We start from the raw sequence: 19,249 nt of genomic DNA on the forward strand, positions 1-19,249 counted from the left end.
TGAGCATCGTGACGGACAAACCACTACGCCTGAAAAGGAAAGAGATGGAAAGGCCTGAATCGTTCAGGGCATCAGCGGGGAACCTCCACGGAGCAGATTCTCAGCTTGTTGATTCTGACGCACCCTCGGCAAGCGTCTGTCTTTAACACGTTCAGGTTTGTGAGCAGTATTGGGTGAAAACAGTTCTCCCTAGGCTGATTTTTGCAGAGAGAGGGAACAACAGTTTTGCTTAAATGGTGATGACTAAAAAACACACTGTCCTGGTTTCAGTCAAAAGTTATCCTTTGAAGCCAGAAGAGAGGGAAACGGTGGCCCTTTTATGACTTGTGGACTTCAACTCCCAGAATTCCTGAGCCAGCATGGAATTATTACCTTTATTGTCGGAGTACAACATGTGTGCAATGAGATTGGCTGAGCCTCCCTTTGTGTACCACCACCACCCCAAACACAACTCACAGTGAGGACAGAAGTCCCTAACCCAGTCCCAATCTTATTATACCATGTATCCTTGTTGCACAGCGCCCCGGCTCTGCAAGTCTATCATACTATGTTGACATCAAGTTATTTTCCGTTCAGGAGTCTGACAGCCCACGGGTAGAAACTGTTCTTCAGCCTGTTGCTGTGGCTGGCTGTGCTTCTCTATCTCCTACCCGATGTCAGGAGAGTGAAGAAGGGCTGGCCGGGGTGTGAGTCGTCCCTGAAGATTTCCCACACTCTTTTAAGGCAGCGAGCCCTAAGGAATTCATCTAGTGCAGGGGTCGCCAACCTTTTGGACTTCAGGGACCACCAAACTCATAATTTTAAATCCCGTGGACTGGAGACCCTGGAAAAATCCCCCCCAAAGTCTGCAGGAAAATTCCCCATCCTGTTTTCCTACCGATCGGTAGTTCTTTATGTGGGATTGCAGGATATCATCTCCAGCACCGTTCTCAGGGGGAGAGAGAGAGAGACTTTTGGCTTCATGCAAGGAAAGCAGCAGAAGCTGCAGAAGTCTTTCTTTTTCTCCCCCAAACTCTGCCAGAAACGAGTCTTTGCCGGTGCAGGAGGCCTTGCAGGGTCCCAAAGACTCATTTCTGGCGGAGTTTGGGGGAGAGAAAGAAAGACATTTCCTTGCGTGCAGCCAAAAGAAGAAGAAAGAAGCGGAAAGAAACATTGCTTTGGGGTGTGTGCTTTGGGGGTGACATTTCTCTGCGTGCCACCAAAATTTTCTCGTGGATCACCAGTGGTCCTCGGCCCACTGGTTGGCGACCACTGATCTAGTGGTATCAGGGAACAGCTCACCATGTTTTATGCTGTGCTCACCAACCTCTGTAATGCCTTTCTGTCTGTGGCTGTCAAGCCAGCATACCACACCCTCATGCAATATGTGAGGATGCTTTCTATTGTGGACCGGTAAAAGGAGATCATCAGTCGTTGTTCCCCTTTATTCTTTCACAAGACCCTAAGGAAATAAGAGTCTCTGTTGGACCTTTCTGGCCACCTGGGTTGTGTTGATTTTCCAGGTGAGATCTTCGCTGAGGTAGACTCCCGGGAATTTAAAGGAGGAAACTCACCACACAGCCCTCCTTAATTGTGGGAGTTGAAGTCCAAAGGGCCATTGTACCCCATCCCTGTCGTAAGCCCAGTCAAATTTGCTTCCTTTCTCCAGATTCCCAAGGATTCTGTTGGCTTCTCACGCTTGGGATTTGTAAAGTCTGAGCTTGTGTGCAGTGAAAAAATGGCAGAACCACCTACCCTCCTCTCAGAGGAGTTTCTCTGTTGCATCTCTGCCTGATATACTGTTCTGGATTTGTTTCCTGCTGGGACAGCGTGTCTCTGCTGGACCCATCTGGCTGTTCTTGTGCAGAAAACTTGGTTGGCCAAAAGAGCGGATCATGGACACCAATGTCTTCTGTGAACAATGAGCCACCAGCCACCTAACTTAGCCATGTGGCCCCACCTGTGGTCGCTCTCTTCCTCCTGTTTCCTGCTTTCACTTTGCTTTCTGAGCTCAATCAGGCTAGAAAGATGGAGGTTCAGTGGCCTGCAGAAGAGATTTTCCCACCTTTCCACGCAGAAAAAGCAAATCTTCAACTTTAGCTGAAGATATCAGCGTACGGAATGAGCTGAGTGCCTCTTAACATAGTGCAAGATGAATTTTCTTGGGTTTCCTCCCCCTTCAAAAGGAATTAATAACAGACAAGAATAAACAGAGTTGGAAAGGAACTTTGGAGGTCGTCTAGTCCAACCCCTGCTCAAGCCGGAAACCCCGAAGCCATTTCAAGCAAATTAAGGACAGTTGTGGCCAGTCTTAGTCTGATTCTTGTTCCCTGGCTCCATTGTGTGATATGTTAGCACTTTCTGATGGATTGAAACCATGGGTTATTGTTTGCAAGTGTTCTCAAAGAGTGTGAAATCAATCCATGTTCACTCTCATTTAGCAGCATGGTCAGTATACTGTCTTAGTCCATTTTTGGACTTCAGCACTTTTAGGATTCCCCTCGTATTTTAATTTTTTGAAAAAAAATAATTTTACATTATGTGTGCTCTTAAATTGGGGTGGATTGTCCGGGGATTTTGTGTGGCTTCCATTCTTGGTGTTTTTGCATCACCAGAATTCAGCAACAAAGGTGCGTTTCTCCCCAATTCGGGGAGAGAAAGCAAACGGACTGTGTTAATTAAGGCTGCTGATAAACTGACTTATAGCATCTCGGTTGCCTTTTGTTTTTAAAATAATTGTGTCTAAAATAGTTGCCTGTTTCTGCCATACGGGATGAGAACTAGAATTGTGAACTACTTCCTCTAGCAAAGAGAAATTACGGTTCTACTTGTTAATACTATTTATAAACTACTTGTAGTATATGATCTGAATATAAATCGAATAAATAACTGAAAGGTAAGTAGCGAATGGTTTGAAGAATTCTGGACCAATCCTATTTGTGATGGCCCTTCACAGAAGTGTCTGCAAAAACATGGAAAGATACAACAGCCCCACTTTTTTTTTTTTTTGCAATAAAGTAAGGTTTCTAGTCCTCATGGATGGTGGCATCTAAAAGTTTGTTCAGATTTCAGAAGTAGCAATTTCGCCATGGAAAATTTCCATAAGTGGGATTCTTTCCTCTTGGCCAGAAAAGTGACTCCGTTGGGCAGAAGCATGAGAAATTGGGGTGCTCTGGGGCACCGCTTTGCCTGCAGACCAATGTGGGAAAGTACCTCAAAGCTTTCTGCGACTGGCGTCTTCTGGATATAAGACACTATTTTGCACTCGAAAGATTGAAGCTGCCCATTTTTATATTCAAAAGAATATAATTCATTGTCCAAAAGGTTGAAATTTCTGGGTAGGCATTATTGTTATTAAGCCAGTTTGGTTTAAAGGGGGCTTCTTGACCAAGAGAAAGGAGCCTCTAAACCATGTTTAAATCACAGTGTCCAAGTTCATCTTTCACAATAAGCCAACATCAAGCCAACCACAATATGACTTAGATCACTGTTTGAATCTGGTGCCTTGTAAATCTTAGTTATTGATTAGCATTAGGTGTGAACTGAACCGTTATAGCCTAATTAAATTGACTGCAGCGGATAGATTATAAGCATGGTTAGAGCAGACAGTCCTTAATTAAAATAAACTTTGGTTACCAAACCATGGTTTAGTGCAGTGGTGCACATTGGAGGCCAACAGTCGTATGGAATTCTTGAAACTTTGGGAGTCCAGAACGCTTCCAAAAGTCATCACTTGATTGAGATAGGAAAATGATTAATTATTTGAGGAACGGACTTACTAACTGTACATAACTTAATTTTATTCTATTTAAAAAAAAATGTGTATATATTTTTATTCTGCTCCCGCCAGTTTTTGTTCTGGTCTCCACTTCACGACCACAGTGGAGCCCAAAATTTCTCTGGCTAAGCGAGACAGTGGAGTGAGTCAAAACTCACAACCGTTTTTGCCACTATTGTTAAATGAACCACTGTCATTGTTAAGTTAGTAACAGGGTTGTTAAATGAACCTGGCTTCCCTGTTGACTTAATTGGGTCGAAGGTCCCCAAAAGGGCATCGCACTGCAACTGTCCTAAGTATTAATCCATTGTCAGATGTCTGGATTTTGGTCATGTGAGCGTGAGGATGCTACTACAATGATGTGAAAAGATGGTCATTGGTCACTTTTTTTCATTGTAACTTAGAACTAAACAAACAATTGTTAGGTTGAGGGCTACCTGTATACTAGCCTCCTCTGAGGATACTTCACAACCTTCTAATATTTCCTCCAGAAGAAGGATGAAGATGGAAGGTTTTGTGAGTGGTACTACCATTTTTTCTGGAGAACTTTCATGGACAACTTGAAACTTCCTGTTCTTTCCAAGCTTCCTTCTTCCGTTGCAGCATCATTGCCAAGCCAGGATGATGACAAAACTCTCCTATCATTTTCTCAGAGAACTTCACATCTTGGAGACTATAAAATGTGTTCTTTTTTTAACAGGTTCAAAAGAAAATCCATCTGTTGTCAAAAGGAGCGTGGACAACTTGAGTAATAGTTCGGTTTGCTCTCAACTCATTTATTAGGACTGTAGAGACGTTTGACTTGTAAAATGTAATTTTTAAAAAGTTTTCCAAAACAACGGATGACGACCTTGAAGTAAGGCGTGATAAATCCATACTGGACTTTTGAAAGAACCATTCATACTGTGTACTTGCATTCTCTGTGACAGTCTGGCTCTGAGATAAATATTATTTTGAAGCTGCTGAGAGAATAAATTTGCTCTTCCTTTTCTTCTCCAGTCTTCGGAGACAAACTAGAAAGATTTTGAATGTGAAATTTAGCTACTATTGGTCTTCCAGGACTGGAATATAGAGGTATAGACACATTGAGTTATTTTGCAGAAAATCAAAAGTGGAAGAAACCAAGACGGAGTAAGAAATCCAGGTTTATGAATAGCGTCTTCCTTGTTCTGTCTATGCCTCATTACTTCAAGGTGTGCTTTCTTTCCATGGATAAGATCCAGGAATTTATGGTGATGTTACGAAGGGTCTTTTTGGCCTACCCCTCCAGACAGGCCCGTGCAAATTAAACTAGACTTGGTGAATTTTGAATTGTGAAACATATCCTGTTGGCTGATGTAATGACTGAAATGCTTGGGATGGAGAACAATCTTCTCCAAGGTTGTGTCCTTCAGATGTGTTGGACCACAACTCCCAGTAACCTTAGCGCAGGGGTCCCCAAACTTGGCCACTTTAAGACATGTGGACTTTAACTCCCAGTATTCCTCAGAGTTGAGGTCCATAAGTCTTAAAGTGGCCAAGTTTGGGGACCCCTGGTCTTGAATCTAGATGCTAGATAGGCTCTGCAAATGTGAAAATCAGGTAAGCCCCATCAATTGCTTTAGCAAAGTATCTGAATCCCACCTGAACAGAAACAAAAGGGAATACATTATTATTTACAACTGATTTATGTTACACAGACAGATTGTCATCTGAGGTGTTTCTACATACCTCGCTTATATTTGTTTTTATTTTACCGTTTATTCTCCCTTGTCTTCTGTTTTTTTAAAGTTTGATATATCATGTTCAAACTATTTAAATATTTTATGGGAGAAAATGGCCGTGCTTTCGAGTCATGCGATGTTTTGCCATTTTGTTCACCAGTTGGGCATTGAAGACTTGAAAGCTGAGCCTAACCAAAGGGCTTGGTGGGATGGAGTCAAGAATTATCAGGTAAAACTGATTTTCATTTTTGCAGAGCCTGTGTAACATCTAGATTCTGGACCAGGGGTCCCCAAACTTGGCAAATTTTAAGACTGGTTGAGGAACTCTGGGAGTTGAAGTCCATAAGTCTTAAAGTTGCCAAGATTGGGGACTTCTGCCTTAACGGCAAACCAGGTGAAAATCTGGAAAAAAACAAAACAGCACATTTAGCAGGCAGAAAACTACCCCTCCACTTCCGGTGGTTTTCAAACTCAGTTTCTACTAAGTCCTCTTGGCAATTTAGGAAGTCCTTGACTTAAGACCATAATCAAGGCCAAATTTTTCTGTTGCTAAGCAAGGCAGTTAAGGGAGATTTGCCCCCATTTTATGACCTTATTTGCCACTGTTGCTAAGTGAATCACTCAATTGTTAAAACAAATTGTGGTTAAGCAAATCTGGATTTCCCCATTGACTGCTTGTCGGGGGCTGGCTAGGGAAGGTTGCAAATGGTGATCATGTGACCCTGGAACTTTTTAAGTACATGCCAGTTGCCAAGTGCCCAAATGTTGATCATGTGACCACGGGGATGCTGCAATTTGTCAATTCATAAAACATTTCTATGCCTGTTTTAGAGTTGCCATGAGCAGGGGAGGGAGGAGAAATTTGAAGGAGCACTGCGGCAGTTTAAAACCAAAAGTTTTAACCATTCCTATCTTGCAAAGATTGTGACTAAGCTACCAGAATTTCTGCCCCGAAAATCCCTAGTTGGAGAATGTGATTGATGACTCTCGGTTATGAACGTTGTTTCGTTGGAGAATATGAATTATGATACACCCAGCGGGGCAGGGGGTGGGGAAACAGGATCACAGGTAGTGTCTCAGAACCGGCTTCGTACAGGTCATGCCGACATGTTTGCTCCTAATAAACCCTTGGAAGTTTTTGACGCTTGGCTCAAGGCTCATGATTTAATTAGGGCAACTTTTGTTCAGTGTGAAAACTGGAGGGAAAGTCACTTTTTCATGCCTTTTTAACTTTGAACAGGAACTGAACAAAGGATGGTTGAGTCAAGGGCTACCTGTATTTATTTCACCTCAGTTCCAGCTTAGGACAAGTCCCCTAGTTTGTTTCCGGGTTGGGACAATAGGGAAATAAAAAAGTTGTAGGTAAGAAATGATGGGGATTCCAAAACGTTGAGTGGGAAAAAATATATTTGGGGAGGTGAGGTCCAGAAGGGGATTCTATAGTAAAGCTGCGTGACCTGATAATTTTAAGCCTGGACATTGTTTACATGCTGCTTAACCCATTGTCTTTTAAATGTTTGTATTTTTAAAAGGATGGGAAGTTTTCTTTTGACCCCTAATTTAAAAGGTTGTGGGGGGCAGTTCTCGCGCCTTTGAAAAGTTAGAAACTCAAGACAACTCTGCCCCGAGTCAACTTATTTGTTTGTTACCGTGCCTTGATTTATTTTTTTAAAAATAAGGCAGTTGAACAGATCCGACACACCTTCCTCCTCTTATTTACCCCACAACGACAACCCTGGGAGGTAGGTTGGGCTGAGAAGGACTGGGCCCAACTCGCCCAGGCAACTTTCATATCTGAGGTGGGACTATAATTCACCGTCTCCTAGTAATTGACTCAGTCACCCAGCTGGCTTTCATGCCTAAGGCAGGACTAGAACTCACCATCTCCCGGTTTCTAGCCTAGCGCCTTAACCACTAGACCAAACTTTGCAGTGCAAATTTTTATTGGAAGGAGGGAGAGGCATTCTTGCTTATGCTCACACGATTCTCTGAGATTTCCTCAGCGCTTTTAACGTGAGAATTGAGACCTTGTCTTTGTCTTGTTAAAACAACAGGCAGCTTTTGCCTTTAAAAGACAGTGTGCAAATAGAATCACCCAAGATGCACAAATCTATCCTTGTTGGTTTGTTGGTTTGGTTTGTTCCAGACTTGAATTCCTGTTTCTAAGTCATGTTGTTATGACTTTATTCTGCCTTAGAATTGGTTTGCGTTTTTGTCGAGATATGTATATTTGTATACAGATGTTGTGTGCAATGTTGGCACTTTCTATTTTATGTGCATTTGGGAACTTTTTGCACATGTTAATGGAGTTTCATGGGAAAACCTGCGATAGTTTTAGACAGATAATTGCGGCATTTTTATTTTAGCTAACAGAAACGAGTTAATTATTCAATTGGCCTCTTAAGTGCAAGACAATTCGAGGCCTGTAGAACATTGTTTTCCCTCCCTCGGAAATGTTTTTAAAAATCACTTTAAGAAAACCACATTTATTTAGAAAAGGTTGCACTGCAATCAAAAAAGGAAGTAAAACAAATTGAACAGCAAACTCTCGCACGTTTCGCTCTCCATTGGGGTTTCGAAAGGAAGCGGTTTTAAAATCAGTTCTCCTGAGTCTCTTTTGTCCCCTTTTCAAGGCTCAAAATGAATTCAAATTCCTCTGGAGAAGAAAAGAGAAAAGTCAGTCAAGGTGCCTTGCTCGATTTACCTAACAGAGCTTTTCTTAACCCCTGGTTTATGGCTTAGTGTAACAGATAGTCCTCGATGTACGGCGAAAATTGAGATTGATACTGCAAGGCAATGATTATAAAGCACATCCTGTGACCACATCCCATAAGCGACAGCAATTCAGGCAGGTGTTAACCCAAGACATGTGTTCAATGGGAAGCGGAGAGAATTACAGTAAGGAGCCCATAAGGGTGGGGAATGGGAGGGCTGAGTCAGGCTGCACATGAGTTGTGAGTGCTGTTGCAGTGTGGTACAAGCTCACAAGCTGGGGAAAGACGATGTGTGTGTTTGCGTGTGTGTGTGTTTGTGTGTATGCAGGTGCAGACAGGTTGGGGAAAGATCACACCGGTGGGTGTAAGTGTAAAGGGAGGAAGAAGAGGTCTGAGTGAAGGAGGAGGTGTTAGGAAGACATATTGGGGCAACCTGTGACTTATTTAGGCTAACCACAGTTTGCTTAATAAGCAACAAACAGGTGGGTTGACATGTCTGGCAACCCTAAAAAGAGTTCAAAGGGGCAACTGCCGGAATCCTGACAATATCGTTGTAAGTCGGTTTGGCTTTACCTCGGCCCAAGCTGAACTAATTGTGCCCCCAATCCGGTCGCCTGGTTGCCGCTCGCTCGTTTGGCCCGCCCGATGTCCGATGCTTGCCCGCCCAGTTACTCCTTAAGGTTTTTTTTTTAACTTCCCAACAATCAGCTGTTCCTACAAACAGCTGTGCTAAGATTCCCCTCCCTTCTTACTGCTTTGCCCAGGAAGCTTCCTGGGAGCAAACCCCCCACACACACACACCGAGGCTCCCCTGACGCCAGGAAGGTCCAGAAAAAAACTGGGGTGGAGGGTGGGAGTGGTGCTGCAAAAAAAAAAAAAAAAAGCCACACCCACCCAATCACATGGCCATGCCCACCTGGCCACATATGTCGTGGTTAGCCGGCAGCAGGTGCAGACAGCGGAGGAGAGCGAGGACTCAGATGAGGGGCCAGGACTATAAGGGAGTGGACTGCTGCCTTCAGAGACTATGGGGGCTGGCAGCAGTGATGAGGAGGTTCCTGAGGAGCCTGTGCCAAGTGCGCATGCGCACCGGGCTGCTTGCAGGAAAGAGCAGCTGCAGCAGCATGGGCGACTCGGGAGTAAGGCTGCAAGGTAATGGCCCTTCCTTCAAGAAGATAAAAGCCAGCTGTGAAACGAACGTACTTTGCAGAAGGCAAAGTCATTTTGAAACTCCAGCCTCGTGGACATTCCGGTATCCTGAGTTTGTATCTGAAGATTCTTGTATTGCAAATTATTTCTTGTCTATTATCTTTTGGCAAGTCTCTCATAGTTTGGAAAGACTTGTGCTTATCACAGCTGATTATTTTCTAAAAGCAGTACAAGGTTTCTGTTCCTTTTGGATTGTGTTTGATTTATTGGAAAAGGGCGCGGGTCAGAACACGGTAGTAAAAAAATTTGAATCCCACCACTGGTCTTAACGATATACATACCAGAGCTAACCAAAAGGCGCAAGCTCAGCCTCTGATTCTCTTAAGTCCTTACCATCCGTGACGGGCTGGACGGACAACCTCGGTCTTGTGAAGAGAGCCATCTCTTTCAGAGGACCTCCTGACTTCTGATGGGCTTGATGGTGGGTCTTGAGCTCGGCTAGAGGGAGGAACCGGTGGGTCATTCGCACAAACTGGACATCGACCTGCAAAAGCAAAAAGGACGGACGTGGGTGGGATTCAGGAAATGGCATCGTTGCTCACCGGAAGTGACTCCCCCAGTAGATGTTAGTTCCTCAACTGAAAAAAAAAAAAAAAGATTCAGGGGACTATTTTATAAAGACGTGTTTTCTAACATTGGCTGCTTTTAAGATAGGTGGACTTCAACTCCCAGAATTTCCCAACCAGCAATTCTGGGAGTTGAAGTCCACCTATCTTAAACATTGAAAAAAAGTGCTATAAATAATGAACTATAAATTTCCTTGGTTCCAGCCAATTTGTACTAGGAAGGCTGTAAGAAAATCATTCTCTGCTGAATTAGATTTAGAATTAGAATTAATTTAGATTTAGAATTAATTTAGAATTAGAATTAGAATTCATTTAGGATTAGAATTAGATTTAGAATTAGAAATAGATTTAGAATTAGAAATAGATTTAGAATTGAATTTAGAATTAGATTTAGTATTAGATTCAGAATTAGATTTAGAACTAGATTTAGAATTAGATTTAGAATTAGAACTAGATTTAGAATTAGGACTAGATTTAGAATTAGATTTAGGACTAGATTTAGAATTAGATTTAGAATTGGGACTAGATTTGGAATTAGATTTAGAATTAGATTTAGAATTCTTTATTGGCCAAGTGTGATTAGACACACAAGGAATTTGTCTCTGGTGTAAAAGCTCTCAATGTACATAACAAAGTGACAGATCGTTAATCATAGCCATTGTAAAAATGCATTCATCATAAAACATTGGATGCAACACTTATTGTAGACATGGACACTAAGCAAGCAAGCAATGTACACAAAGACAAGAAACCACCCTATAAACTCTGATGGTACTAAATTTTGAAAAACTGGTGGAAACTGGGATACAACTTAACTAAATACAGGTAGCTCTCAACTTACAACAGTTCATTTAGCGACTGTTCAAAGTTACAACAGTGCTGAAAAATGTGACTTGGGACCGTTTTTCACAGTAGAGACCTGTGCAGCAGCCGCATGATCATGTGACCAAGATTCAGATGCTTGGCAACTGGCATGTACTTACGACGATTGCAGGGTCCTGAGGTCACGTGATTCCACAAGCCAAGTCCATGGGGAAGCCGGATTCACTTAATAAGCGTGCTACTAATGTATCAACTGCAGTGATTCATTTAACAACTGTGGCAAGAGAGGTTGTAAAATGGGGCAAAACTTACTTAACAAATGTCTCACTTAACAACAGAAATTTTGGACCCGATGTTGTACGTCGAGGGCTACCTGTAAAAGGATCCGTTCTATTTTTCATCTCACTGGGAATTTGTTGTTAGATCCCCTTGCAATCCAAAGGAATCTTCTCCTCCAGCACCAGAGTTCAAAGGCCTCCATTCTTTGGTGCTCAGCCTTTCTTACGGCCCACCTTTTACAGTCATACATTGCAACTGGGAAAACCACAGCCTTGACTATATGCACTTTGGTTCACTGGGAATAGGAAACTGATTACCAGGCACAGACATAGTTTGGTGAAGATGAGGCGAGACTGAATTAGAGACAGACCTTCGCAAAGCACAAGGAGCAGATGAAATCTATCTTACCATGGACCATCTGGGGTCTTCCTTTGTGCTGGAAGCATCGTAATGCGGATTACCTTTCTCAAACTGGGTGTGATCTGGGTAAGCTGCTTTAGCAATCTAGGGAGGAAAGGGGAGAGAGGGTCTCAGTTATTGCAGCCTCAAAGCAAAAAAGACATCCTTTGAATGAATGAATGAATGAATGAATGAATGAATGAATTCTTTATTGGCCAAGTGTGATTAGACACACAAGGAATTTGTCTTGGTGCAAATGCTCTCAGTGTACATAAAAGAAAAGATACATTCGTCAAGAGTCAAGAAACATAACGTACAACACTTAATAATAGTCGTAGGGTACAATAAGCAATCAAATCATACTAGGAAACAATCAAATAGGATATTTGAATATAGAATAGAATAATGAATGGAATTGGAATTGGAAAGGGTAGAGTAGGGTAGGATAGGATAGGATAGGATAGGATAGAATTCTTTATTGGCCAAGTGTGATTGGACACACAGGGAATTTGTCTCGGTGCAAATGCTCTCGGTGTACATAAAAGAAAAGATACATTTGTCACGAGTCAAGAATCATCAGGTACAACAATAATAGTCATAAGGGACAATAAGCAATCAAATCATACTAGGAAAAGTCAATAAAATCATTAAGATACAAGTGACAAAGTTACAGTCATACAGTCACAAATGGAAGGGGATGGGTAATAAGAGTGATCAGAAGATTAATAGTGATAGTAATGCAGGCTTAGTAAATAGTTGGACAATGTTGAGGGAATTATTTGTTTAGCAGAGTGATGGTGTTGGAGAAAAAACTCCCCTTGTGTCTAGTTGTTCTGGTGTGCAGGGCTCTCTAGCATCGTTTTGAGGGAAGGAGTTGAAACAGTTTATGTCCAGGATATGAGGGGCCTGTAGATATTTTCACAGCTCTCTTTTCATCTTTCACAGAGGCAGCGCCTCAAAATCAAACATTCTGATCTTAACGTTAATTTTATTGATTGTACAGGTAGTCCTCCACTTATGACCACAGCTGAGCCCAACATTTCCGTTGCTAAGCAAGGCGGTGGTTCAGCGAGTTTTTCCTGATTTTTACGACCATTGTTTAAATGAGTCCCTGCAGTTGTTCAATGAGTTACACGGTTGTTAAGTCAATCCAGCCTCAGTGACCTGGATTGTCAGAAGGTCACAAAAGGGGATCATGTGACACACACACACACCACCAGGACGCTGCCACCATCGTAAATACGAATCGGTTGCTGAGCTTCCGAATTTTGATCGGGGGACAAACAGGGATGCTGCAACGATTGTCGATCTAAAAGCGGTCATTTTATTCCATACCGTTTTGTTACTTTGAACTGTCACTAAATGAACTGTTGTAAGTCGAGGATTACCTGAATTGTACACTGCCCAGAGCCCTTTCCGAGGAAAATGGACAGTTAAGTAATAGGAAATATAAATAAACTAGCTCGATACCCGTGGTTCGCTATCAAACTATGTGGTAGGGCTTAGCTTTTGGGGAGGAAAATAAGGGGGGTGGGGGGAATTCTGCCTCTGCCTACCAGCATCCATCGGTGTTCATCTGGCTAGCATCCTGTTAGTGTTTGAGAGAGTTGAGGGCTGTTTGGAAACCAAAACAGTATTTGCTGTGTGAGCAAGGAGACAGCAAGGAGCCTGGGCGTGGCTTAGCTCAACTGTTCTGGACTAAAGCTGCTTGGTGCTCTGAAACTGAAACTCCTCTGCTTGTGTGTTTTACATTTGGAACAGATTTCTTTTCAGGTAGGGAGGGGAGTAAAACTCCTTAGCATCAGAACATGTTAATAATAATAATATAGGAAATACTAATGCTCTGATGGTCATTTTGAAAAATCCTTTCTTAGTGAGCACCTAGAAGCCAAGAGGAACCTACGTGCCAAATTTCAAGTTTGTAGGCTTTACGGTTCTGGAGATTTTGTGATGATAGATAGATGGATGGATAGATAAATAGAATACACTACACAGCCTATCCACAAATCTCATATTTTACAGATCAGCGTTCAGTCTTGCCTTTTGCACTTGAAGCCAATACTCGGGCCGTTGGTGGCGTGGTGCTTTTCCAGAATTTTAGGCCCATTTCAAAACTCTGTACTCACCTTGACAATACCTGCAATCCCAGGCTCCTTGCAATTGCTGTGGTAGAAAAAAGCATCCTGTCCAACTTTCATATCCCGCAGGAAATTCCGTGCCTGCCAAAGGAGAAGAGTGAATTTCCGGCTTTTGTGTGTGCAGGAAACAAGCCGCAGCTCGCATGCTTTTTCTATAAGCCCCACGGAAATCTATATTACTCCAGTTTTAGAAGTTTTTTTTTTTTTTTTAAATCCAGATAAGCAGAGTTGGAAGGGACCTTGTAGGTCATCTAGTCCAACCCCCCAGCCCAAGCAGAGGACCCTACACCACTTCTGACAGATGGAAATCTAGTCTCTCCTTGAAAGCCTCCAGGGATGAAGCTCCCACAACTTCCAAAGGCAACTTCTGTTTCATCGGTTGATTGTTCTCTCTGTCAGAAAATTCCTCCTTATTTCCAGGTTAAATCTCTCCTTGTTCAGTCTCCATCCATTATTCCTTTTCTGGCCTTCAGGTGCTTTGGAGAATAGCTTGACTTCCTCCTCCTCTCTATGGCAGCCCCTCAGATATTGGAAGACTGCTCTCCTGTCTCCCCTGATCCTTCTCTTCCCTGGACTAGCCAGGCCCAGTTGCTGCAAACGTTCATTGTATATTTTAGCCTCCAGTCTCCTAATCATCCTGGTTGTTCTTCCCTGCACTTTTTCTAGAGTCTCAACATCCTTTTTTATAGTATGGTGACCAAAACTGGATGCAGTATTCTAGGTGTGATCTTACTAAGGCTTTATAGAGTGGTATTAATACCTCCCTTGATCTTGATTCTTTGTTATCCTTTGTTAATGCAATTTAGGATTGCGTTGGCTTTTTTGGCTGCTGCCAAATAAAAGTACAGTATTAGCAAAAAAATGCCATTATAATGAATAACCATAATGAACCATAGCGAAGCATGTTGCTTTTCCATCTCCCACTAAGCCATTTTTAGCTCACAGGTTGCTCAGTGAGCAAGAAACAGCTACGTTTACATATCATTGTAAATTGGTTTGGCTTTACCTTGGCCCAAACTTAACTAATTATGGCTTACTCAGAAGTAAACTACAAGAAGTGGAAATTCACAGGATTAAAAGCAGACCTTAACTGCTCCCTTAAGGGATTTGGATCCCAAAGCAAATATTCTAAAAACTGGTTAATTTCAAATCAATCCCATTCAAGATATTTTACTTGTAGGTGATCCTCCATTTATGAGCACAGTTGGAACTTTAATGCTTATTACTAAGCAAGGCATTTGTTAAGTGAGCCGTAGCCCATTTTATGACTTTTTTTTTTGCTGTGGTGACTAAGTAAATCACGCTTTTGTTAAGAAAATCTGGCTTTTCCCCAAAAGCTTTGCTTATCAGAAGCTGGCTGGGACAATCAAAATTGTAATTACATGTAATACACTTGTTAAGCACCCAAATTTTGATGCTGTAACCATGGGGAGGCTGCAATTGTTCTAAGGACTGGTTGTAAGTCATTTTTTTTTTCACTGCCGTTGTAACTTCTAATGGTCATTTTAAAAAATGGCCGTAAATTGAGGATTTCCTCTCTTCTCACCGTATGTTTTTCAGGGGAAAAGAAAAAAAGCAACAACAAACAGGAGCTTCTCAAAGATATGAAACCTTATCTCCGGTTTCCCATTTTATAAGTTGAACAAAAACTGACACACATATATATATATTTCACCACCATTTTACCTGATAATTCCTGACTCCATCCCAACAAGCCCTTTGGTTAGGCTCAGCTTTCAAGTCTTCAATGCCAAACTGGTGAACGAAACGATAAAACATCGCATGACTCAAAGCACGGCCATTTTCTCCCATAAAAATATTTAAATAGTTTGAACTGAACATGATATATCAAACTTTAAAAAAAGACAAGGGAGAATAAACAGTAAAATATAAATGAATATAAGCAAGGTAATATTAGCTAATATAATTTATCCTTCCTTCCCTCCCTCTTTCTCATCTTGCTTGCTTTCCTTCTCTCCTTTCTTCCCTCCCCACTTGCTCATCTTGCTTGCTTGCTTCTTTCCTTCTTCCTTCCTCCCTCCCTTTCTCATCTTGCTGCTTGCTTCCTTCCTTCCTTCCTTCCTTCCTTCCTTCCTGTCTTTCTTCCCTCCTTTCTCATCTTGCTTGCTTGCTTCTTTCCTTTTCTTCCTTCCTTCCTTCCTTCCTTCCTTCCTTCCTTCCTTCCTTCCTTCCTTCCTTCCTTCCTTCCCACTTTCCCCTTGGAGCTCTTGGAGCTTGAAGGTTTTCTTGCAGACATTTTGTTGCCCAACTAGGTGACACCATCAGTACTAGAAGGGCAGTACTGATGTTCCTTGCCTCTTACGATAATATTCTTTTAGAAGGAGTAGGAATCGTGGGTTTATGTCCATTTTCTTGGCACGCACCCTTTATTAGAAGCTAAGACATCCTGGCTACCAAACAGCCCCCCTCAGCTTGGACTCCATCACTGAAAAAGGGCCTAGAACCACCAAAGAAAATAAGAAGGGGGCCGAGCTCCCCCACCCACCCATCCTGCTTCCCTTTTGCTTCTATTGTTTCAAACTTTCATCTCTACCGCCAACTCATAGAAATTAAAAGGTAACCTGCTCACCTTCATATCGACTCCCTTTTGTAACCTACTCTCCGGTTCCGACTTCATAAGCCAGTGAGTATAAACTGCCTTGCTGTTCTCCTCAATTCCAGCTTCTTCTTTCAAGCTTGTCCCAGTCTTTCTCATCCCAGAACAGGTTAGTTTGGATCCCTTCTTCTGGATCTCAGTTTTAGCCCATTTGGGCTGTTTGGCAGCTTAAGGTGACAAAACACAGAATGATGAGTGGATTTTGTAGAGATTCTCGGTCATCCAGGTCGTGGCTGCCCCAAATATGCTTTTTTTTTTTAGGAGGCAACTGGAGTTTCTTTGTTTTTTTCTTTTGAAGATATTTCACTTCTTCTTTTTTGGAATCATTTTTATTGAACATTTTTCAAAGGGTTATAACACTTGTACACTCTTTACAACACTACAGCATCACAAGTACTCATATATACATAATAATTACACTGTTAATCTTTACTTTTATTTTCAAAGGGTCAACTTGTAAAATATTTCTATGGTCTTTTTAGAGTTGCCAACAGAAAGGGAGGAGGGAAGCAATGTAGCAGTTGCAAACCGAAACTGCATTCCATAAATGTTTTCAGAGATAGTAACTAGGTGACTGAAGTTTCTGCCATGCAAAATTCTAACTGGAGAACATGATTGATGACTCTGGGCTATGGATGTGTCCCATTGGAGACTATGAATCACGATATAACCAGGGGGGTGGGGGAAAACCCGGGGTCAAAGGTGACAATGAATTATGTGTCTCGGAGTCGGCTACACCCAGGCAGTGCCGGACATTTTAACTCTCAATAAATCCTTTTTAAGTTTTGGAAGTTTGGGGCTCAAGACTCATGATTTAAATGGGGGTAACTGCCGGAATCCTGACATTTAACCAATTGTACCATGAGTCCCAGACCAAATAGTTTGACTTCTATCTTTTAATTCTAGTGTAAGCTTGTCCATCTCTGCGCAGTCTAAAATCTTTTTTATCACTATCCCTTCGGAGCGTATGCTGTCGTGTTTCCAGTTTTGTGCATACCCAATTCTGGCCGCAGTCATGTGCAAAATAATATATTATCACGCCCACCCAGCAACTGGGCAGAGAACTCATTGCTGTAATGTTCGAAGCCCACCCTGACCGTGCAAAGTGGTGTTCCATGATGTGAAAAGCAGACCCTACATCTGCGGTAGGGATGGTATCCTACCGGTTTGGCTCGGTTCCGCCACAAGTCTTAAAGTTGCCAACTTTGGAGACCTCTGAGTTAAAGCTTACTGCAAATTGGAAAATAGGCCTGGTTGAAGGAGAAGCATATACTTTAAAAAAGGAAACCTAGAGAAGGTCCGTTAAGGGGAAATATCCACTCACCCGTCAAGGCTGGCCGGCCTCTTTTCTTGCCACAGGCAGGCATTCTTTTTCTGCCAAAGAGTAGATTGGGCGCCTGTAAAAAAGAAAAGAAGATTTCACTTGTGAATCAGTGGAAACCTTCTCTGATTGGCAGCTGCTCAGTTTGGTGGAAGATGGGTGGCTACATCAATGTTTTAAATCAAGGGTCTTCCAACTTGGCAAGTTTAAGACTTGTGGACTTCAACTCCCAGAATTCCCAAGCTAACGTGACTGGAGGAGGGATTCTGGGAGAGTTGAAGTCCACAAATATTAAAGCTGTCAAGTTTGAAGACAGCTAAATAAATAAATAATAAATAAATAAACAAACAAACAAACAAACACCCAGCCTGGGTCCCCAGCAGCCAGTTTAATTTCTAGTAAAAGTTCAGGTTTCATTTCCTTTTCATATTTGCTACTCCTCGGGGCTAGGAAGGCAGATCTGCCTGGATGTAGGAGATGCACAAATTAGAAATGTGGAGTCCAGGAGATAGTAGTGCGTGTTGTTGCAGTAAGTAACCATACAATAGAAAAACTTAATATTAAACCATTAGGCCAATGCTCATTGTATAACTAGCACTTTGGATGAATTGCAGTGGTTCTGTTTTATGTTATTATATTTTGGACAAATGTCAAAACGTCCTTATGCTTGTAACACTGACATCCTAAAATGGCAATGAATACTGATAGAATTTTCACTTTTCCCTTGTTCTCTTCAATAGTTAAACCTTCCAAATATTGTGCATAATTTTTAATAACATTGCATAAAGATGATTGCACTGAAATAATGGTTTACCAAGGAAGGAAGGAAAGAGGGAGAGAGGGAGGGAGGTTGGAAGAGACCTTGGAGGTCTCCTAGCCTAACCCTGAATTGATTAATTGTTCTGATAGAGATAGATAGATAGATAGATAGATAGATAGATAGATAGATAGATAGATAGAGGAAGGGAGGGTGGGAGAGGGACAGAGAGAGAGAGATGGAGGGTGGGAGAGGGAGATAGATAGATAGATAGATAGATAGATAGATAGATAGATAGATAGAGATAGATAGATAGATAGATAGATAGATAGATAGATAGATAGATAGATAGATAGATAGATAGAGGAAGGGAGGCTGAGAGAGAGAGAGAGAGAGAGAGGGAGGGAGAGATAGATAGATAGATAGATAGATAGATAGATAGATAGATAGATAGATAGATAGATAGATAGATAGATAGATAGATAGACAGATAGATGAAGGGAGGGTGGGAGAGGGAGATCGATCGATCGATAGATAGAGATAGATGATAAATGATAGATAGACAGATTTTATATATAGAGAGTGAGTGTGTTAGGTAGGTAGGTAGGTACAGATAGAGAGAGAGTGGTATAGAAGAAGATTAGAGATAGATTAAAGAGAGAGAGACCATAGATAAATAGATGATCGATAGATACAATCACAGACAGACAGACAGACGCCTGGGTGGGCGGAAGGAAGGGCAAAGCTGCATGCCTTCGGTTGAATAGAGGCTTCCCTTGTAAGTGAATGCTGCAGAGACAATCGCCCGTCAAGAAGGGGAAGAAGCGCCTCGGCCGGCTCTGCTCTCCGTCCTCAGCAGCCGCCTCCTTTCCAGGCCCGCCTGCAGAGTCCGGACGGGGCGCCGCTGCTCCTTCCCAAAACCGCCGCTGTGCCTTTAAGAGCAGCGCCTTCCCTTCCCTTCCAACCA

The 19,249-nt window shown here is 42.2% G+C and overlaps 1 protein-coding gene across 4 annotated transcripts; it reads right to left on the minus strand.

The window, feature by feature from the left end:
* Positions 1–7,792: 7,792 nt before the first annotated feature.
* THYN1 (thymocyte nuclear protein 1) lies at positions 7,793–19,219 on the minus strand. 4 transcript variants are annotated; one of them, XM_087939119.1, is made up of 8 exons: positions 19,036–19,219; positions 17,529–17,578; positions 16,178–16,371; positions 15,274–15,342; positions 13,576–13,668; positions 11,459–11,554; positions 9,717–9,867; positions 7,793–8,116 (listed from the first exon to the last, which is right to left on the minus strand). In XM_087939119.1, exons 2-8 carry the CDS (start codon positions 17,569–17,571, stop codon positions 8,058–8,060), a joined length of 705 nt encoding a protein of 234 aa, XP_087795245.1. In that variant the 5' UTR covers positions 17,572–17,578; positions 19,036–19,219; the 3' UTR covers positions 7,793–8,057. The 4 variants fall into 4 exon arrangements, with proteins under 4 accessions (XP_087795245.1, XP_087795243.1, XP_026564753.1 ...); XM_087939117.1 differs by having other exon boundaries at positions 17,529–17,601; positions 19,088–19,175; XM_026708968.2 differs by having other exon boundaries at positions 17,529–17,601; positions 19,036–19,174.
* Between the last annotated feature and the right edge of the window lie 30 nt (positions 19,220–19,249).

The sequence above is a fragment of the Pseudonaja textilis genome, chromosome 9, assembly GCF_049901715.1.
Source record: "Pseudonaja textilis isolate UNSWEBS1 chromosome 9, rPseTex1.2, whole genome shotgun sequence".
Classification (NCBI taxonomy): Eukaryota; Metazoa; Chordata; class Lepidosauria; order Squamata; family Elapidae; genus Pseudonaja; species Pseudonaja textilis.

Excerpts from the sequence above, each read along its gene's own strand:
- THYN1 (XM_087939119.1), bottom strand. The coding sequence starts at position 17,571 with ATGCCTGCCTGTGGCAAGAAAAGAGGCCGGCCAGCCTTGACGG. Across the intron at positions 15,343-16,177 it reads AAAAGGGAGTCGATATGAAG|TTTGGCATTGAAGACTTGAA; the intron begins GTGAGCAGGTTA and ends TTCGTTCACCAG. Across the intron at positions 11,555-13,575 it reads GGATTGCAGGTATTGTCAAG|ATTGCTAAAGCAGCTTACCC; the intron begins GTGAGTACAGAG and ends TTTCCTCCCTAG.